General features: G+C 37.6%; 1 protein-coding gene across 2 annotated transcripts; it reads right to left on the bottom strand.

The window, feature by feature from the left end:
* Positions 1 to 1,519: 1,519 nt before the first annotated feature.
* Positions 1,520 to 22,183, bottom strand: LOC149839036 (putative fructokinase-1). 2 transcript variants are annotated; one of them, XM_090002239.1, is made up of 4 exons: positions 21,477 to 22,152; positions 20,222 to 20,554; positions 19,899 to 20,015; positions 1,520 to 1,940 (listed from the first exon to the last, which is right to left on the bottom strand). In XM_090002239.1, the coding sequence occupies exons 1-4, from the start codon at positions 21,891 to 21,893 to the stop codon at positions 1,806 to 1,808; spliced, it is 1,002 nt and encodes a 333-aa protein (XP_089858365.1). In that variant the 5' UTR covers positions 21,894 to 22,152; the 3' UTR covers positions 1,520 to 1,805. The 2 variants fall into 2 exon arrangements, with proteins under 2 accessions (XP_089858365.1, XP_089858366.1); XM_090002240.1 differs by lacking the exon at positions 1,520 to 1,940 and adding an exon at positions 7,818 to 8,147 and having other exon boundaries at positions 21,477 to 22,183.
* Positions 22,184 to 22,872: the final 689 nt, after the last annotated feature.

The raw sequence follows: 22,872 nt of genomic DNA, 5'->3' as shown, positions 1-22,872 counted from the left end.
ATTTGAAGATGCACTGAATGTACACTTAATATAGTTGAATGCAATGTATAAACTTTCATAGGTTTTAATTTGATTTTAAAAAAACTTTTTAGGTAACATCAAAGTTGAATTTGAATATTTAAGTTTGAGTTCAAACTTGAATTAGAATCTTGTATTGGGAATCATATTTGAATTTAAATTCAAAATTGAATTGACTTCGAAATTGTATTGAAGTTGGATGAAGAAAATATTTGAATATAAACTGGAATTCAAAACTGAAATCTATCTTTGAATTCAAATTATAATCATTGATTTTAATTTTAAATATCACTTTGAAATCAAGTTTAAATTTGCTAAAAGAGGTCGGGGTAGGCCTAAGAAGACTTGGATGGAGATTATCGATAAGAAAGGATATGAATGCTTTGAACCTCACCGAGGACATGACATTGGATAGAAATGATTGGAGGAGAAGAATTCATGTGGAGGACCCAAAATGATTTTCTTTTTGGTTCATTTCGCCGACCCCAATTGTTTGGGATGAAGGCATTGTTGTTGTTGTTGTGAAATCAAGTTTAAATTTGCATGTTTAATTCAACTTCATCTTTGAGTTTCGATGAAAACTCATATAAGTTAAATTTTATAAATCTCTTATATTGATGAAGTGAGAAAAGTCAAGTAATCTATATAAACTTACTGGCAAAACTATACTGATCTTTGGCATATGAGACTCGATTACATGATTGAATTGTACAAAAAAAAAATTGTTGCATGGTTAGATTTAAGACAGCTATACATACATATGTATGAGGACCAGCCCGAATGAAGATAAGTAAAGTAGCTCGTAAGGTCTAAGTATACTTTTTAAACACAAATCAGAGATATTTCTAAAGTCCAAAGGTGGTGCTTCTTTTCCTATCGTCTCGTACTAGAGAAAAGTCCTCTCGATGTTCTAGAAATAGTATCAAACCAAATTGTCTTACAATGCTCAAAGCCTTACTCATGTACCGGATTTAATGAACAAAACCTTTGGGACGTAATACTGACCCCAAGTGATTATAGTACAGCACCAGCTGGTGAAAAGCCAAAATCGAGGTGAATCTTTGAAAAAAAGGTATTATTTACAAAAGAATGTCGATTTATCATTCTCTATAAAGGAATCCTTGCTCTATTTTAATTTATATTCATTATGCTACAGAAGTGCTAGGCACGGCTTTTTTCCAATAAAACACAAATTGTCAAAAAACTTCACATTGCTCATGGTCGGAGGAACTTCTCCGTATGCATTTAGTCCATTGGTTTTGATATGCAATAGCCTACTGGAAAAAGCAAGAGAAATTTAGAGTTTTGCCTTGATGGTTTTTTCTTTTTCTTTTTCTTTTCCTTTTTTTTTATCTACGTATGGGAGTCACTTAATGCCCCCGGATGAGTACCACAAACTAGTTAATTGACCTTGGGCAAGATGATTGGCCTCATTATTTGGCACCGCTTATGCTGTTTATGATTCCTTTTACCAGCCACCAGTTACAGCAGAAGAAAATAATTTACTGCAATTTATTGTCACGAAGAACATTTTATTAACCAATTTATCTGACCAAAATTCATAACTAAGACATAATCTTACTTTTATGGAGCCTTCCTAATGAGCATCATTGGTCTTGTATCCCACCAAAACTCTGACATTGCACTCCCAAAACAAGTTAGTTTGTTCCAAGAAACCAATCATGTTGTGCCGCACATTATGCCAATTTCAAGAGGAGAACAAATACAGAACAAAGGGAAAGTCTTTACAAAAGAAGATAACACCGCAAAAGAGGAACATGTCAGCTTCACTCTTCGAAGGTCTGCAGAAACTCAAGAACTTGGTGCTCCTTTGGCAGGGATGGGATCGCCCCCTTGTTAGTTGCTGTGATTGCTCCACATGCGTTGGCAAATGCCAGGGCCTTCCTTAGCCTTTTCTCATCCTGTGATTCACGCAAAAAAATCGCTGTAAATTTCTCGCATCCCATTTTCAAGATAGGCTATTTTCATGATTAGTATAGACCAGCCTTCCCCAGCTGTCTGTAGGATAGACAAGCTAACTATGGACCATTTATTCATTAGGTTTCACTCATCCCCACCGTCATACCCCGTCTGAAAGCTCATTGATGAAAGTTGTTTTTACTCAAATCTGACCCCAAGGATGGATTCAGCATAGCCCATTTAATAGGAATCAACCCTTGAATTGCATTTTTTTTTTGGCAAAAATATAACTTTTTAATCAACAATTTTAAACATTTCTACAACCATTGATTTTTATATCGTTTGAAAATCCTACACATAGGTCGGCTTCTAGAGATTCAAATGACCATGTTCACTAAATGGATCATGTACATCAGATCTATAGAGTCAAATTTGATCAAAACAACTTACATCAATGAGATCCCAAGATGGGTTACGACATCAAGGATGCCATAGGGGATGAAAGAAAGTGGTTGAATGCTTTGAAGGATGAGATGCATTCTTTGCATAAGAATCATACATGAAAACTATCAAAGGATAAAAAGGTCATTGGGTGCAAATGGGTGTTCCAAAAGAAAGAAGTACCTCGTGAAAGAGAGCCTCATAGATATGAAGTCATACTAGTTACAAAGCAAATTTTCCTAAAGAAAGGTATTGATTATAATGAAGTATTTTCTTCGGTTATAAAAATATATCTTTATTCATTTGTTGCTAGCTTTGGTAGCTATGTTTGACTTGGAGTTAGAACAAATAGCTATCTTTCATGATGATTTAGAAAAGGACATTTACATGAATTAACCAAAAGGATTTAAAAAGAAGGGTCATGAGAACCCTGTTAGTAAGTTGAAGAACTCACTTTATGAACGCAATAGACAATGGTATAAAAGGTTTGTGTAGTAATTATGATTTTTGTGTTTATTACCATAAGTTGTTGATAGTTTTTTTATAATGTTGGTTTTATATGTTGATTGCCACCAAGAATATTTTTTATATTATTGCTTTAAATAATATATTGAGTTTCGAATTTGAAGGATCCTTGGTATAGAAATCAAAAGAAATAGAAAGCTTGGCAAGTTATAGGTCTCACAAGGCAGATATGTAAAGAAGGTGTTAAAGATGTTCAATATAAATTATGTCAAACCTCGTAGCACACCTTTTAAGCAGCAGATGAAGTTAAAGTTCTCTATGCTAGCATGCTTGATGTATATTATTATATGCACCTGTCTATATATTGCACATGCAGTAAGTGTTGTTAGTAGGTATATGTTTGAAACAGGTAAGGCTCATCGAGATGCAATTAAATGGAATATGCATTATTTGAAAGGTATTATAAACACTAAATTATTGCTTCAGAAGGATAAAAGTAGATGTGCATTGATTTGATATGGTGACTCTAACTATGCAGGTGACCTTGTTAAGAGACGTTCCTTGACATGTTATATGTTCACATGCAATGGTAGACCTATCAATTGGAGATACATTCTGCAAAAGCAGAGTATATGGAAGTAGTTGAGGCAATAAAAGAAGCAATCTGGTTGAAAGGTTTGGTTAGTGAACTTGTCATCTCACAAGAGAATGTATCTGTGCATTGTGATAACAAGAGTGTGATCGACTTGCTCATAACATGGTGTATCACCAAAGGTCAATGCATGTTAAGATCAAGTACCATAAAATTCATGAGTTCATTGAAAATAGAAAAATTCACTTAGAGAAGATTTCTACTAAAGATAACTCTACAAATATGATGACGAAGCAAGTGATTGCTTAAAAGTTCAAGCATTGCTTGGACTTGATAAACGTCTAGAGTTAGATATTGTTGGCCTTTGGGAGAGATGGTATAGTTGAGAGAGAGATGATTGGGTGACTATGAACATTAAAGCCAAAGTGGAGATTGTGATGATGTGGCTTGAATTGGTCCATTATGGGACCCACATGTCACGTCATTGTTAGAGATATTGATCCAAATCCGATCCAAGATCAAAATTAAGACCAGCTCAACAACCCCACACGTCTGAACTCCCTAATACAACAGGATTATGTAACCCACATCAACAAGAGACCTACAGAAGCAAAAAAGATTGTTCAAGAAAAATCCAAAAAGAAGATAAAGACCAATGAAGACAAATACAAATATAACCCACACGAAGTGAGACTCCTACCTAGAGTAGGGAACTATATGGGACATTCCCCTTGAAATATTCATTATAAATAAAGTTGGACCTCTCCCTCTAGTGAATTCAAGAGAGAGAAAGAGAAAGAGGTTCTATTGATGTGGGCGTAGATCATATTAATCGAACCACATAAAATTGCATGTCTTCTTTATGCGTGTGATTGGGTGACTTGATCATGTGTGTGTTTTTGGCAAGTCTGATATTTTCACATGGTATCAGAGCCTTAACCACTACCATCGTTTTGTGTGCCTTGCTTGCCTCGTTGTCATCATCATCGTTTTGAGTGCCTAGTCTCCACATCTAAAACATCCATAGAGACCAATCAGAATAATCAAAACAAGAGTGAGTCCTCTCCTTTTCCATTGTTCTCTGCTCCAAATACCTTTTAATATTTCTTGAGCACTAAGCTCACTACTGATAACTATACATTATGGGTCTCTCATTTTAAGCCCTTATTGATCTCATATAATTTGCATTGTTATATTGATGGGTCAAAAACCAAACCTACTGAGTTTATTACTTAAGATGGAAAGCAGGTCCTAAATCCAGATTATGTGACTTGGAGGAGGCATGACCTGCTCTTGTTGAGTTGGATAATTCCCGATAATTCCCTCCCTTTCTGAGGTTATCCATACTCAATTTGTGGACTTAGATACCTCTTATGAGGTTTGGAAGCCTCTCAAGGAAACCTATGTTGCACATCACGTGCCAAAATTATGCAGCTAAAAGAACAACTTCAGTCCTTCAAGAAAGAAAAAAAATCAATTGATGAATATATTTAGAAAATAAAGTTGATTTCACATCAACTTGTTGCGGGAAAACCTGTTCAGGAAGATCTTGCTCTTCATGTGCTTCAGGATCTACTTCGTGAATATGACTCATGAGTGTCTATTAGCACTCGTTTTGAGTAAGCCCTGATTGGGTTAACTAAGCTTCATAGTCTTATTTTATCTCAAGAAGTCGATCTCTCGGAGCTTGATGGTGACAAAAGTGAACCTCATGAAGCTAACTATATTCAACGAAGAGGAAATAGTAGCAATCCTCGTGGAGGCCAAGGCCGATTTAGAGGGCATGGAAGAGGGGGTCAGTTTTATGGTAGACCCCCAAAGTCAAATCAATATGGAGGTCATTAGTTCCCAGATGGCCAGAGTAACCCAAGGCAACAATACACCGTCTGTCAATTTTATGATAAACCAAGATACTCATGATGATTTTATGAGAAAGTCACTTTGTGCATCCTCATGCTTACACTACACAAGGTGGTGTGTCAGAAGAAGACGTGTGGTATCCTAATTTAGGAGCCTTACATTACATATCTGAATGATTTGTCTACTCTATCATAATATTAGGGCCAAAGACTCGGTAAAGATTGATAATGGTAAAGGTTTACAGATTTCTCATATTGGTAGTTCAATTTTTAAATCTGCCAATTCTAAATTTCTTGTTAGTGATATCTTACATGTTCCCAAAATAACTAAGAAATTATTTTATGTGCAAAGATTCACACAAGACAATGTAGTAGTGTTTGAGTTACATCCTTCTTATTGCAGTGCTAAGGATATTAGAACCGAAGATGAGCTGGTTCGGGAAAAAGCAAAGAATGTGTAATGAAGTGGATCGAATCCGATGAATATGCAAGAACACACACCTCAATCAAGTGGGAACACTTAATCACACCACCCACACAAGGGTCAAATGAGAAAGTATATTGCATAGAAAACTCTCTTGAAAAAGAGATGAAATAATACAAAGGCCATGAGGCCTATTTATAATACTAGAGGCTAAAGGAGGCAGCCAATATGGGTGTTGGGATGCTCCCAATGATCATATTGATGACTGTTGGGAGCAGCTCCAACAACTATATTGGAGCTGGCCCAACAGTCAAAAACAAAAAATTATAAAAAACAAAAAATAAAAAGGTGAAAAAGGGTTGTCAACCCCTAATGGGTTGACGCCTATTATAGTGAAAAGACTGAAATACCCTTGCTGGGTATTTCAGTTACAATACATGTATATACAACGACAACAACAACCACGCCTTCATCCCAAAACAATTGGGGTCGGCGATATGAACCAAAAAAGAAAATCATTATGGATCTTCCACATGAATCCTTCTCCTCCAATCATTTCTATCCAATGCCATGCCCTCGGTGAGGTTCAAAGCATTCATATCCTTTCCTATCATCTCTGTCCAAGTCTTCTTAGGCCTACCCTGACCTCTTTTAACTAATATATTTTCCCATTTCTCCATCCTTCTAACTGGAGCATCATTAGGCCTTCGTCGAATATGTCCAAACCATCGTAAACGATTCTCTCTCATCTTATTTTCAATGGATGCAACGCCTACCTTCTTACGTATCTCCTCATTCTGAATCTTAGCTTTTATTGTATTTTCACACATCCATCTAAGCATACGCATCTCAGCTACACTCATTTTTTGAATATGATGTCTCTTGGCAGCCCAACATTCCGTACCATATAGTAAAGTGGGCCTAATTGTCATCCTATAAAACTTTCCCTTCAACCGCAATGGCATTCTACGATCGCACAATACTCCAGTTTCACTTTTTCATTTCATCCACCCAACCTTTATCCTATGATTTACATCTCCATCAATTTCTCCACACTTTTGAATGATAGATCCCAAATATTTGAAACAATCATCCACCGGTATTTCTTGTTCACCAAACTCCACTACACTCCTATCACTATTTCGTTGCTTACTAAACTGACATTCCATATATTTTGTCTTACTCTTACTCAACTTAAAACGTCTTGCTTCCAATGTTTGTTTCCATAATTCTAACTTAGCATTAACCCCAGCTCTAGACTCATCAATCAAAACAATATCATCAGCAAACAACATACCCCACAGCACATTTTCTTGAATTGATCTCGTAAGCTCATCCATCACTATAGCAAATAGGAAAGGGCTTAATGCAGATCCTTGATGTAACCCAACCGTTATAGGAAAATTGGTTGTCACCCCTCCACATGTGCGGACATTGGTTACTACTCCTTCGTACATATCTTTAATTATAATAATGTACTTGAGAGAAACACATTTTTTCATCATTGTCCACCAGAGAACATCCCTAGGTACTCTATCGTATGCCTTCTCCAAATCAATAAAAACCATATGCAAATCTTTGTTCCTCTCTCTATATCTCTTAATAAGTTGTCTAAGAAGATGTATAGCTTCCCCCCCTCAAACTCATGGTGGAACAATCGAGAGTTTGCCAAGTAAGAAGTGAAATCTTGGAGACGGAAGCGTTTTGGTGAAGAAGTCTGTTAATTGATATTCAGACGAAACATAGGGCAATGTGATGGTCTTTCTCAAAAATTCTTCATGAACGTAGTGGCAATCCATCTCAATGTGTTTTGTCCTCTCATGAAATGTATGATTGCTTGCAATGTATACAGCACTCTTGTTGTCACAACATAATCTTAAAAGGTCGGCAATATGAACCTCCAAGTCTTCGAGAAGTTGTCTTAGCCACACTAACTCATATGTAGTTGTCGCCATGGCACAATACTCAGCTTCAGTGGAGGAGAGTGACACATTCTGCTGCTTTTTGCATCGCCATGAAATTATGAAGTCACCTACAAATACACATAAACTAGTAGTTGAGCATCTATTATTGACATCTCCTCCCCAATCAAAATCAGAATATGCAATGACTTCTAGTGAGGAGGAGGAGGACAAAAACAAGCCAAAATTAATAGATTTTTTAATATATCTAACAATTCTCATTACAGCGCTCATATGTACTGTAGTGGGAGCATGCTGAAATTGATTAGCAGAATGAATAGAATGAAATATATCAGGAGGAGTAATAGAAAAATAAGACAAAACCCTAATCATTTGTTTGTAAGGTGTTGGATCTTGCAAGGGCTATCCATCATATTTCTTCATTTTGGCATTTATGACTTTCAGAGTATCGACCAATTTTCATCTGAGAGTCTTGATCTTTCAATGATCTCCGCTGCGTATTTAGTCTGTGACAAAAAATAACCACGATGTGAGTAAGCAACTTCTATTCCAAGAAAGTATCGTAAAAAACCAAGATCTGACATATTAAAGTTGGCTTTAAGCACATCTTTGATATAGTTAACTCCCTGCTTATCATCTCCTGTGATTATCATATCATCTACGTAAAGAAATAGGATGACCATTCCTGCATTAGAAGACTTAACAAACAATGCAGTGTTAGTAAAACAAGATTTAAAATGAAGTTGTGTCATCACATTGCTAAACCTATCATACCAAGCTTTGGGGGCTTGTTTCAAGCCATATAGGGCCTTACGTAACCGAAAAGTTTTTTTATATGCTAAAGCCAAGCCTGGTGAATGATCCATGTACACCTCTTCGTCCAGATTAGCAATTAAAAATGCATTTTTAACATCCATTTGAAATATAGGTCATTTCCTAATCGGTCTTATAGCAATGAGAGTTCTAACAGTGGTCATTCAAGTGACTGGGGCAAACGTCTCATCATAGTCTATCCCATATTCTTGATTGTATCATTTGGCCACTAACCTAGCTTTATATCTTTCTAATGTTCCATCGTACTTGGTTTTTACCTTGTATACCCATCTGCATCCTATCGTTTTTCTTCCTTAAGGTAATGTTTGGATTTCCCAAGTTTTTGCTCTTTCTAATGCTTTTAACTCATTGTTCATGGCCTTAACCCATTCTTGATGATGTTTAGCCTCATGATATGATTGAAGTTCAAAATACGAGTGAATGACCATTAGACACGATCTATACCTTGGTTCAAAAGAATCATATGATATAAATCTACTAGGAGCATTTGAAATTCTTATAGATTTTCTAAGAATCTTCTTCTTGGTTTTGAGAGTATCTTTCCAGGGCACATGGTGGGTGACCTTTGGTACGTAGAGCATAGGTTTGTAAATTGTTGTGAGATAGGTCTATATCATCAAGATTTCTTCTCACATTCTCATTTGCCTCATGCATATCTTCACTTTCATGAATATTTTCACACTTATCATTGACTAGGTCAAAGAGGAACGAATAATCACAACTCTCTTGGATTTTTTCTTTGCTAAAACTGTTTTCATTTTCAAGAAATGTAACATTTCGAGAAACATACAATTTGTTTCTTTCAATGTCATAACACCTATATCCTTTTTTGTTTTCGGCATAGCCTAAAAACACACAAGAAATTGCTTTAGGAAAGAGTTTATCATTCTTGTTGGTAAGAACAAAACACCCGAAGACCCTCAACCTTTTGTAATCAGGATACATTTTACAAAGTTTTTCAATAGGGGAGACATTTTTAATATTTCTTGAAAGCATTCTATTCATCAAATAGACCGCCGTAAGGGCGGCTTCGGCCCAAAAATCTTTTGAAACATTTCTAGATACTGAAAGTGTTCTAGTGGTCTCAATAACGTGTATGTGCTTTCTTTCGGCAAGTCCATTTTGTTGAGGAGTGTATGAACATGATTTTTGATGAATAATCTCATTTAGGCCAAGATAATTTTCAAACTCTTTTGACACAAATTCTCCTCCGGAATTAGTTCTAAAGAATTGAATATTAGTTTTAAATTGATTCTTTATATAACTATGAAATTTTTTAAAACAATCAAATACTTCTGATTTGTGTTTTAGAAAGAATATCCAAGAGTGTCTACTATAATCGTCTACAAACACAACATAATAGAAAACACCTCCTTTGAACACGACCGAAGCCGGTCCCCATACATCCGAATCCATTTGAATGCACTAATTCAAATGGATTCTTAGTTATAAGGTGTCTTGGTCCAAAAGGTAAAGACGTCATTTTGCCAATAATGCAATCTTCACGTACAAAATTTTTTTCTTTACAATTTGAAAGAAATGAAAACAATTGTAATTTGGTCACACTAGGGTGTCCTAGTCTTTTGTGCCAAATTTCTATATCTTTCTTTTTCACAAAATTACAAAAATATCGTTTTGGTAATTCAAGATTGTCCATGACATAGAGATCTCCTCTTCTATGGCCTCACCCAATCGGCTTCCCGAACTGGAGATCCTGCATTAGACAATCATTACATGAAAAAACTATTTTTTAATCATAATCCGCAATTTGAGAAATCGATAAAAGATTTAAATTTAATTTTGGTAGTACTCTTACATTTGGTATATGAAAGATAGGTGTTTTTTGATAAATACCAAAACTTTTAATTTTCAAATATGTGTAATCGGCAGTTGAAACACAAGAATCATTTAGATTAAACTTGTATTCGGTCAAATATAGACTCATTAGGGGACATATGAAATGAAGCGGCAGAGTCAAGTATCCAAGAGGTCTTACCATGGTTGTCACTTATAGATATGGCAGCTCCCCAATAAGAAGTAGCTTGAGCTTTAAGCATATGTTGTAGTGCCTCCATTAGTTGAGCTAAAGAGAGCGAGTTGATGCATTTGGAGTCATCTATTTCACTCCTTTCAACTGAAGCCACTCTTTTATCATCTTTATGATCCTCCTTCTTTCTTTTAGGACAAAAAGGTTTGATGTGTCCCGGTTCATAACAATGATAACAAATAATTTTTTCACTCCTTTTAAAATCATAATCACCTTTCTTTTCATAGTTGTTGGGATTTCTATCATTCTCATTTCTTAAAAAATGAGGTGGTTTATGTTAAAATATGAGTACTCGTACACATATATGTATGTTGAAATATAATCCTTAAATGTACATATATATATATAAATATATAAATAGAGATACGTATACATATATATATGTATACGTATCTTTATATATATATATATATATATATATATATATATATGTATATGTATCTCTATTTATATATATATATATATATTCTCTTCATAAAATACCCTCAAGGGTATTCTTGTAATTTGTAATTTTACATATATTCCAATTGGAATATGCATTGTAATATTTCTTTTAATTTTCTGTTTTTTATTTTTTGTTTTTCGTATTCGTACCATATTGGGGGCCTCCCAATAGAGACGTTGGGAGCCCCCAACGGTCACAAATGTGACCGTTGGGGGCTCTCCAACGTCTCCTTTGGGAGCCCCCAAGGTGGTCCCTTTTTGTGCTTATAAATAGGGGTTTTCCCCTTTGTATTCTTCACTCCAATAAGGAGCTTTTGCTCAATGTAATGGGTGTTACATTACACCCTTATTTTCTTCAATGATATTAACTTATGCCTTATAGGCATTTTTGCCTCTTTGTGGGTTTATGTGTTAGCACATTATGTGCTTGTGTTTTCCCTTTAGTGGGTATATTCGCACTTAATGTGCATGTGTATCGGTTCATTATTGAACCCAATATATTCAAAGCCGCTTCTTTACCGTTTATAGTTCTTGCTATGATTTTCGGGCTTTGACATAGCAAGCACGAGTTCTTTATCTTTAGAAGTGGATGGCTTTTTCAATCTATTTTCTTTCATCGTTAATTCTTCAAGAGTTTCAACTATGGAAGGGACCCCTCATCTATGAAGAATAGCATATTTAGTTTCTTCAAATTCGGGCCTAAGCCCATTTATGAATTAATAGAAATGCTCTACTTTGATTTGATTTTTGCGGAGTTCAACATCTTGTGGGCAATGCCACTTTGGTTCAAGAAGAGTCAATTCATCCCAAAGGAGAGAGATAGCATTGTAGTATTCTCTTATGTTCATCTCTTCTTGAGTCATGGTCCTTACTTTGTTTTGGACGTTACATATATGTGTGATATCTTTAAGACTATATATGTCTTTAAGGTATTTCCATGAATCACTAGCGAAGTCAAACTTCGTCAAACTAGAACACTTGTGGATGTCCACAGTATTGATGAGTCATCCAATAATTTTGGAATGACCCATCCTCCATTTCTTTCATCTTTTCTCATAGTCGGAAACAACTTTAGCCATTTTCTCTCCTTGAAGCGCAACTTCTTTTCCATTCTCAATTTTTGTAAGAATTAGTTTAGGGTCTTTTTCGGTGTCGTCAACCAATCCCCGAAGTCCCTTTTCCCATATTTTATGTTTTACTATGGATGCCCACATCACATAGTTTGTGTCATTTAGGCGTATGGGAATGGGGACTATTACCTCCCTCTCATTCTCCATTTACAACAAGTGGATAGAGAGAGAAAGAAAAAGAAAGAGAGAACGAGGAAGAAAATACAAGACTTTTTTTCGAAGTGGTTCGCTTCCCAATGCAATCATTCATGATTTGTTGTATTTTGCTAAGCTCACGATCCTCCTCTTGATATTATAACGATCTTCTCTAAAAACGGCTTTTGGAACACCCAAGCTTTGATACCATGTAATGAAGTGGATTGAATCCGATGAATATGCAAGAACACACACCTCAATCAAGTGGGAACACTTGATTGAATAATCACACCACCCACACAAAGGTCAAATGAGAAAGTATATTGCATACAAAACTCTCTTGAAAAAGAGATGAAATAATACAAAGGCCATGAGGCCTATTTATAATACAAGAGGCTAAAGTGGGCAACCAATATGGCTGTTGGGTTGCTCCCAACGGTCATATTTATGACTGTTGGGAGCAGCTCCAACAGCTATATTGGAGCTGGCCCAACAGTCAAAAACAAAAAATAAAAAGGTAAAAAAGGGTTGTCAGTCCCTAATGGGCCGACGCCTATTACAGTGAAAAGACTGAAATACCCTTGTTGAGTATTTCAGTTACAATATATATAGATATATATTAATAGAATGCACTCTATTTTATTGATTCTTTTAGTAATATTGATAATAAAAATGCTCGTGTAAGAGAAATAGTTGATTTAGATATTTGGCATAATAGACTTGTACATCTTAGTTTGAAAATTGTTCAGAAAGTTATTCAAAGATTCAGTCTGCCTTATTTTAATACAGATATTTGTGTCTATTCTGCTTGCTAGATGAGTAAACAACATAAGTTACTTTTTTTCTTGCATATCTTATGAAAATCTTGAACCTTGTAGATTATCTTTTCAGATGATTGGGGACTAGTCCATGTTCAAGGTGAAAACGACTATAGGTATTATATTATTTTTGTTGATGCCTTCAAATATTTTTGTTTATATTTATTGAATCACAAGTCCAATGTTGCCAATATATTCAGAAGATTTAAAACCCTTGTTGAAAATGCTAAAAAGATTAAATTTTTGCACATTGATGGTGGTGGTGAAGATAGAGCCCTTGACTCCTTTTTAAAGGATTGTGGTATTGGCCATCGTGTCTCTTGTCCTCACACACAAGAACAGAATGGGATCGCTGAAAGAAAGCAAACACATGTTGTAGATACAAGTCTTACACTCATGGCTCATGCCAATATTCCTCAAAAACTCTAGACCTATGCCTTCTCCACAATTGTTTACCTAGTTAACAAACTACCTACACCCAACCTTAAATACAAATGTCCTCTTGAGGTCCTATTTAAAAAGAAACCTGATTATAAATTTTTAAAGACCTTTGAATGTGCATGTTATCTTAATTTCATACCTTACCGTGAAAATAAACTTGACTTTAGGTCCAAATCACATATTTTCCTGAGATACAATAATAATCACCATGGATATATCTATCTTGAGCCACAATCCCGTAAAATCGTTATATTTAGAGATGTTGTCTTTGATGAAAATAAGTTTCCTTAAGATAAATCGGTTGAAAAAGCCAAAATTGTTCAGCTAGTCCACCTTTATGTATCTCAATAGACCCTCAACCCATATCCTCTATGAACTCTTCCCCTTGAATTACCTTGTTAGTACAGAAGAAACCATCCCTAGTACACAAGTTTTGAGCATGTTCTTGCCTCTCCAACAATACCTGAAACAAATCTTGAAATCGTCCTTGTCCCTATCACACTCATCACATGGTTACACTTGCCCAAGTTGGGACTCTTAAACCCAAAGTCTATCATGCGTCCAAATACTCATTTCTAATAGCACTATTGAGTGAACTTACCCATGACTAGGAGCCTTCCCAGTGTTATTAAAAGTGTGCCTTGCCTCAAGGCGAGGGGCTTTGTGCCTTGAGGCGTAGGCATAAAGCGCAAAAGCCCTGAGGCGCACCCCTCATACGCCTTGAGGCGTACGCGCCTCACCTTGTTTTGGGATTTTTATTTGATTGGATGCACATCTCAAATCAAGACCAACTATTTATGGTCTTGATTGGATGCACATCTCTTGGTTGAATTTGGGCTGATAGAATGTTAAAACATACCTAAAAGTTTTATCTTCACACGTGATTTTTTATATGCACTAGATCATAAAAAAATTCACAACTAAAATTATATGTAGGCACTGAGGTGTCATATGATAAATAGTCGGTTGCATTCTTCACATGCTTATCAAGACAAATGCACAATATTCTTCTTTCAAAACTTCAAGTCTAGGTACAATTATGTGTCTATCCATCTTTCATAGATTGTTACCAATAGATTGTTAATTTTGATATTTGTGCAAAACAGTGTTGTGAAAAGCGTTGAGGCGCTCCACCAAAATCTGAGGCGAAGCGTAAGCCTTGAGGCATAAAGCATAAGCCTTAAAAAAAATTAACTTAAAAAAACTATAAAAAATATTTAAAATTATAAATAAATAAAAAATGCCTTATTGATGAAGCAAATACTGAAAATTAACATGAGAAAGAAATAAAAAATCTCAAGCAAATACAGAAAATTAACATTGGAAAGAAATAAAAAATCTCAAATAAATACAAGCATGAGAGAGATAGACTGTATGTGTGTTTTATCAGAAAACATTAAGTACTGGAAACACTTTTTTTTAATTTTACAGATATTTACCAAAAGTAAAGGTAGTTTAGATCATCTATTTAGTCATCGATCTTACGTGCAAAAGAAGGGATTGGCATTCCATCACAGGTTGCCGATAAAACATCCAGAAGATCAAACTGATCCGTGAGCACGCAAAGACAACAGTTTCACATGTGTTCATGTTGATAAACCTGATATATCCATCATCACCATAGATATAGAACATTCCTAGAGAGACCAATATACTAAGCTAAGAATTCCTTTAACTGGCCGAATATGATGGCTTCTAAGAAAATTCAGAAAATTTACATTAAGCTGTTAAAATCACTCGTTCAGTACTTGAAAATTGTCACAAATTCATTTGAATAGGTTGGCAATAGTTTTTCCCTATTATGGACTCAGGATATTTTATTGGTTTTGGAAATCAGGTGCAGAAAAACTAACTTTAGGCTATGCACGTATACCTTTTTTTTCTTAAGAAAAGATGCGTGAACACCATTTTCATTTTCCTTATTTTGTCTATGAGAAATGCAAAGTGCAATGTCTAGGCATGGAGGAACTCTTTTCTGCAGGCTGCGTGTTAGAAAAAAATGAGAGAAAGACAGTACCTGTTTTCGGGCTCGCCTACGAGAGAGAAAGACTGATTTGAGAGACTAGAGAGAGAGTTGCGTGAGAGAGAGAGTGGTTGTGTGAGAGACAAGAGAGAGAGAGAGTGTGTGGTTGCGTGAGAGACGAGAGAGACAGAAAGGTTGCGTGAGAGAAAACCAGAGAGGCGTGAGAGCCATAAAAAAAATAAAAGGGCCCTGATCTCTCTCTGTTTAAGCCCTAAATTTTGGTCAAATGAGGGTTTTGACCCTCATTTGACCAAAAGAATGAGGCATATGCGCCTCATCTTAAGGCGCGCCTCTCCTCGAGGCGTGCACCTTAAGGCGTATGAGGCGCACGCCTTGGGGCTTTTGCGCTTTATACATGCACCTCAAGGCATAAAGCCCCTCGCCTTGAGGCGAGGTGCACTTTTTGTGCCTTGAGGCGCGTTTTTAATAACACTGGTGCAAAATAAAAAAATAAAATCATTGTTATTGCTGATAAAAATGGCATAAAGGAGACTTATAAGTAACCCTGACCTTGAGTGCTGCTTCAATAGGCATTCCAGTGGCACGGAATAAGTGACCATTGCAAGAAATACCTGAGTCATTGTAAACTGCACAAATCTCAGCTAACGTCTTCATATTGCTATCCACATTGTAGTAATTCCAATCAACAATCCCGCCATCCTTTGGATTATATGTCGTGCCTTCAATATTTATTTGAGATTTTTTATTTTTTGTTGGTTGTTGCTTCATCAATAAAGCATTTTTCATTTATTTATAATTTTAGATATTTTTTATCATTTTTTTATGTTTTAAAAAAAATATGAGGCTTACGCTTTACTCCTCGAGGCTTATGCCTCGCCTCAGATTTTGGTGGAGCGCCTCGCTACGCCTCAATGCTTTTCACAACACCGAGCCTGCTAAATATAAATAGGTAGTTAAAGACCTTATATGATGCTCTTATAAGAAATAAAACCTAGGAACTTATACCTTCAAATGATTCTCACAATCTTGTTGGTTGCAAATGGGTTTATAAGGTCAAAAGATGAGTTGATGGAACTCTTGAACGATATAAAGTTTCCTTTGTTGCTAAGGATTTTCATAAAAAAGAAGATAATGATTTTTTTAAAACCTTTAGTCTTATAGTCAAACCAACCACTATTTGCACTCTGTTGACTATTGCATTAACTGCAGGATAGAAGGTAAGTCAACTTGATGTTAATAATGTCTTTCTTAATGAAACCTTAGAAAAGAAAGTGTATATGGTCCAACCCCCTGGTTTTCTAGGCATGTTTGCAAACTTAAGAAAGACCTCTATGGTCTAAAACAGGCACCCAGGGCTTGGTTGCAAGAATTAAGTAATGCTCTTGTCAAGAGAGGCTTTGTTGGCTCCAAAATTGACCTGTCATTATTTGTTTCTCATAAGAGTAAAATAAATTTTTTATCTTGGTTTATGTTAGATGAAATTCTGGTCACAAAAAAATTGTTCATTTGTTATTCATGATTTAATCGCCTCTATTGGGCAATAGTTTGTTCTTAGAGATCTTGTCAGACTTTACTATTTTCTTGGTGTAGAGGCAGCATACACTCAGCAGGGCTTGTTTTTTTCTCAAAGAAAATCTATTCTGGATATTCTTATGAGATCTAAAATGTTGGAGGCCAAACCCATATCCACGCCCATGTCTGCTTTCTTCAAACTCACTGCCAGCAGTGGTGCAGAATTCGATAATCCTACCTTATACAGAAGCATTGTTGGGGCCCTACAATATATTACTTTAACATGACCAGATATCTCAATGAGCGTGAAGAGAGTTCGCCAGTATATGCATCATTCTCCTTTAGAACATTGGTCTATAGTTAAACGCATCTTGCGCTATCTAAAGTTCACTGTACAGTATGGTCTTCTCCTCAGGCCATCCAAAGCTTTTAGAATCTGTGTACTCTGATGTTGATTGAGCAGGATGCCCAAATGACCGCATATCTACCTATGGATATGTCATCTATATAAGACCTAATATGTCATTTATATAGGACCTAATATGGTGTCTTGGAGTTCTTGCAAACAGCATATAGTCTCTCAATCCAGCACAAAAGCATAATATAGAGTTGTTGTCAATAATGCTACAGAGATCACATGGGTTTAATTCATTCTTCAAGAATTGTGTGTCCCTACCGGTTCTCCGCCTGTTGTTTGGTGTGATAGCGTTAGTGCCACATATTTAGGAGCACATCCAACTTTTCATAGTCAGAGCAAGTATATTGAAATTGATGTGCACTTTGTGCGTACAAAAAGTGGCAAAGAAACAACTCTTCTCGAGACAAAATTGTTGATTTTTTGACCAAAGCATTGCTTGTTTTCCAATTTCAATACTTCAGATCCAAGCTCAATGTCACATACCGCACTTTAAGCTTGAGGGGGGTGTTAGAGATGTTGATCCAAATGAAGCATATCCAGATTCGATCCAGGATCAAGATCAAGACCAACTCAACGGCCCCACAAGTCTAAACTGCCTAATACAATAGGATTTTGTAACTCACATCAACAAGAGACCTACAGGAGCAAGAAAGACTAGACTGTTTAAGAATGATCTGAAAAGAAGATAAAGACCAATAAAGACATACAAATGTAACCCACATGAAGTGGGACTCCTACCTAGAGTAGGGAACTGTATGGGACGTCCCCCTTGAGATATTCATTATAAATAAAGTTCTAGTGAATTCAAGAGAGAGAGAAAGAGAGGTTTCATTGACGTGGATACAGATCAGATTGATTGGACCACATACAATCGTGTCTTCTTTATGTGTGTGATTGGATGACTCGATCCTATGTGTGTTTTTGGCAAGTCTGATATTTTCACAATCATGTGTCGAGTGCTCATGAGACTATTTTGTTTTGTTTGTTGACTTTTTTTGTACATTAAAAAAATACATAAGAGAGAGGGAGTCTCTCAAGTTTTGTACGGTGGTGGTATTGTGAGGGTTGGTTTTTGTGAGAAAAGAAAGAAAGACAAAAATGAAGAAAAACCATTGGGTGCAAGGGTTGTTCTTCTATTAAAGAGTAGCATAAATGAGTTTTCTTAGCAGCACATAAGTGATTAAAAGGGGGATTTTGAGTTACGTACATTGATCATATTGATGGACTGGAGGATAAGTGTTATTATTATTTTGTGGTTTTGCATATTTTTGTAGTATGGTGATTGTTTTTCATTAATAGGATTATTTTGAACTCTTCTTATGAACGTAGGCACATCATCGAACCATGCAAATATTCTTGTTTTGTGATTGATTGCTTTACTTATGTTTAAGTAATTTGTGTTCCCTCTTTGAGGCCTTATTGAACCTCTTTCCGGATTTGTGTTTGAATCCTAAAACCACAAAAGAGTCATGAACTACCAAACAATGTTATTTTATACACATTAAAGAGCTATGATGCATCCCACCCGGCCAGCTGGCCTTCCCTAAGATCAACTATCAAGGAACAATAAAAAAGGATTCGCATGTGCGCATGGTGTTAAGCCCTAACAATGGGTGGCCCATCTTATCCTAAAAAATAGCATGTTTCCATGCATCACCATCCTGCGGGCCATCTTTAACATTATTTTTCTTTTTACTTTTTTAAAGAAAATTTTATATCAAAATTTGGCTTCCCTAGCCAATCAAACGCCTCCTATGGCACTATTCAACCACTGGGAAAGTTTACGCCTCCTGTGGCATCTGTACTATTCAACCACCGAGCCGGGCAGCTTTAGGTTACTGTAGCTAGTGCACGCTTTTCAATGTAATTGAAGGCATCAGTCTCAGGTATACTTCCCAAGGTGCTGAAGAGGAGTATAATCCCACTCTATGCTAGACATTGGTTATTAATTCTAACTAAACCAAAGAAAAAACTCTAAGGCACCCTCTCATGGAAGTGGCACGACTTTCTAAAAATCCTGCCAGCATGACCTTTTCATGAATGACCTCTTCATGAAAGAAAGGGGTGTAGGACTTTTTATGTAAAAAGAGGAAGGTTGTGGGAAAAACTGGGCGCCCTTGGGATCGGTAGCTGGGATGGGCGTTTATGCATAGAGGTGGTAGCTGCCAAATGCATCCATTAGTGTAAATACAAAGGAGAAAGGGCCTCACTTCACATTCCAAATGCATAAATGCCTCTCCTAGCGCCGAGATTCAAATGGTTACAACACCATGGCGTTTGATGTCTCGGCAACACCAAATGCATAAACGCCCATCCCAGCGGCCAGATTCCAAACAGGCCCTTACTAGCATGGCACTTTCCTACCGTGATGTGGGGCATTCTCATGGTGGTGGGAAAGGATGTGAAAAGGGATGCTACCTTAGCATCTTCTCGTGAAAAAAAAGCCCTAAAGCAATAAATTAGGAAACTAGGGGCCTTAGACTTGAATCGTTACCTCCAACAGGGATGCATCCTGGCTTAGCTGTTTCAACAATGCACCTACAAAAGAATCCCCACAACCAGTCGTGTCTACTGCCTTCACCTTAACACTGTTGACTGCTCCACGGAAATCCTGCAATTGCAATTGGATACGTAATTTGGTGCGTCAAATCTAATATCATACAAGCACAAAATATCTCATTTGTGCCAACTTGGTAAAGAAAGGGGAAACCTACATAAAGGGAGGGAGAAAAGAGAAAAAAAATATGCATTGAGATATGCTGATGTTCATTCAAAAGGGTGCTAAAATACTAAAATCAACTAAATTTTGAGTAATACCTTGGTGTAATACTTGCAACCGTTATCTCCAACAGTGACAACAAGGAGCTTCAAGTCCTTGTGCCACAGAGACATGGCCACTTCATCCTCCAGAGAGCTGCTCCCCGTCAAGAACTCCAGCTCGACGTCGCTAATCTTGATGATGTCTGCTTCCTCCCATATGCTTAGGATCATGTTGCGCGCATCCTCCGGCGACGCCCATAGCGGCAGCCGGAGGTTGGGATCGAACGACAGGATCGCACCGGCTTTCTTGGCCTCAGCCATAGCTCGCTTATGTGCTGACCTGCATGGCTCCGAGATCAAGCTTATGGAACCGTAATGGAATATCTTAGCCTGTTGAGCATAATAAAAAGATAATGAACATCAATCATCCATCTATCAATGAGCATTAGTTAATCAGAAAAATGCTGTTCTCGGCGTTTTCTCTGCAAGGGAAGATCTTGAAATTCTTTAGAGGAAAATATCGAGAAATCATCGGCACATTTATACTTTAATTATAATACAATAAAGAATATCATGATGTTATCAGTATCTTGCGTGAATAAAAAAATGTGATGATAAAATCGCGAGAAACTCAAAAATTTGGGTGACATTTGTGATTATGGTAATCGCCATATATTCAAAATATGCAAAATGTTACCATTCTGATGATGTTATCAGGATTTGCCTGAAGTTAAACCTTTTGGACAAAATCACGAGAAATTTAAAACATTGGACATATTCGTCACTATGGTATCGTAATATGCGAAACCTTACAATTCTCATGATGTTATCAGGATTTTGCCTGCATGTAGATTTTTCACGATAAAATAGCGAGAAATTCAAAATATTGGTGATATATTGTAAATAGGCAGTAGGCACTGCAAACGGATCGGATACGGGCCGGATCCTTCTTGATTCGAGTCCAAATCCAAAAGGGTTGGTCTACCATCTACATTGACCCGCAACCACGGTCGTTTAAAATGGGACCGAATGTGTTATTCCCACAGAAACAGACTTGGGTCCGTAAAATGCGCCACGCGAACCCGTTAAGCCGTTATCATCGACTATCTTACCGCGTACGCGGCAGGTTCGCACCCAGACAAACCTGTATGCAGGTGGGTCCGACCCAGGTGTGAAATACCTGGACTGAGGTAGACCCCCATCATTCCAAAGGATCCTACTACCCTCCATGTTCAACACAATGACATGCATACCTGAATCGTCCAGAGAGAGAGAGATCTATTCTGGATCTCGGAGATCCGATCGGACCTACCTGGTGGAGCAGAGGGAGGTCGAGCTCGTCCTCCGTAAGGAGCATGTCGGCGCTGGGGTTCCGGTAGAACATGAACTCGCGCTCCCCGTCGGACCGGAGCGTCACGAAGGCGAGCGCCGTCCGGGCGTTCGCGTCAAACCGCACGCCGTCGGCGTCGACGCCGTTGTCCCTCAGGATCCCGGCCAGCATCCTCCCGAACTCATCGTCGCCGAGCTTCCCGACGAAGGCGGCGCGGCCGCCGAGCCTCGTCACCGCGATGGCGACGTTGGCGGGGGCACCGCCGGCGGCCTTGAGGAACCCGGGAGCCTCCGCAAGCGACACCCCAGACTCCGTTGGCACGAAGTCAATCAGCATCTCCCCAAAGCTCACCACCAGACCCGCCGGATCCCGGCCTTTCTCTTCCCGAACGGTCGCCATCGATCCTTCCCTTGGCTCGAAATAAGAGACAAAAAGGATTTCTGGAAACTGGAGGAGAAAGACCGGAACTTTGAGAGCTGGGAAAAGAGGGACTCGATGGGAAGGGGGTGGAGACTGGAGAGGTAGATCTTTAACAGGTGCGAGGAAGGAGGGCTGCGTATCAAGAAAAGAAAAATAAACGGGGGAGGGAGGCTTTGCACGCGTGAACGGCGACCCTGGTTAATTGCCGCGTGCCCGCTGGCGTCTGCTGCTGTCAGCGAGAAAGAAACAAAGCCCCAATACTTTTTATGGTCTGCTGTCAGCGAGGAAGGAGGGCTGCAGGGTTTTTTTTTTCCTCTTTCTTTTCAAAAACGAGACTCCGCCTGTGTAGTTATACACTGCGGGTCCCAAGCCCCGATAAAGGAGGAAGGTTGCGGTAGGCCTCTCACAGCCAGCATAAAAACTTAGTCATACCCCATGAATATGAACCAATATGAGAATTTCGTTGGAGCATTCTTTACTGAGCGATGCGCTGTACTCTATAGGCCCGAAAGCAGTGATAAATGGGCAAGGGTTGCTAGGTCGTCGCTCGAAAGCAACGCGTCACACCGGCGCCCGGGTGTGGTGTCAAATAGGCAAGGGTTCCCTCACTTTGTTGGACGGGTGGGGGTAAAGAAGTTAGTCCAAGACCATAAAATTAGGTTAGCCACTTAGAACATAGGATCTTTAACTGGTAAGTTGGTAGAGTTAGTAGATGTTATGTGTAGGAGAAAGATTGATATTTTATGTCTACAAGAGACCAAATGGGTAGGTGAGAAAGCAAAAGTGATAGAACCTGGGGGATATAAGATTTGGTATACAGGAATAAATAGGAATAGGATCGGAGTAGGGATTGTTATGAGTCGTGAGTTTATAGATAATGTAGTTGAGGTCCGTAGGAAGGGTGATAGGATTTTACTTATTAAATTAGTATTAGGTACGAATATTATTAATATTATTA

The sequence above is a fragment of the Nuphar pumila genome, chromosome 4 (genome assembly GCF_984573655.1).
Source record: "Nuphar pumila chromosome 4, dmNupPumi1.hap1.1, whole genome shotgun sequence".
Taxonomy (NCBI): domain Eukaryota; kingdom Viridiplantae; phylum Streptophyta; class Magnoliopsida; order Nymphaeales; family Nymphaeaceae; genus Nuphar; species Nuphar pumila.
The sequence above is the reverse complement of the archived record's forward strand: the minus strand, read 5'-3'. Positions and strand labels throughout refer to the sequence as shown.

Coding starts and splice junctions, on each gene's coding strand:
- LOC149839036 (XM_090002239.1), bottom strand. CDS start 21,893: ATGGCGACCGTTCGGGAAGAGAAAGGCCGGGATCCGGCGGGTCTGGTG. Junction 20,555..21,476: donor ACCTCCCTCTGCTCCACCAG/GTAGGTCCGATC, acceptor TATGCTCAACAG/GCTAAGATATTCCATTACGG. Junction 20,016..20,221: donor GTTGCAAGTATTACACCAAG/GTATTACTCAAA, acceptor TTGCAATTGCAG/GATTTCCGTGGAGCAGTCAA.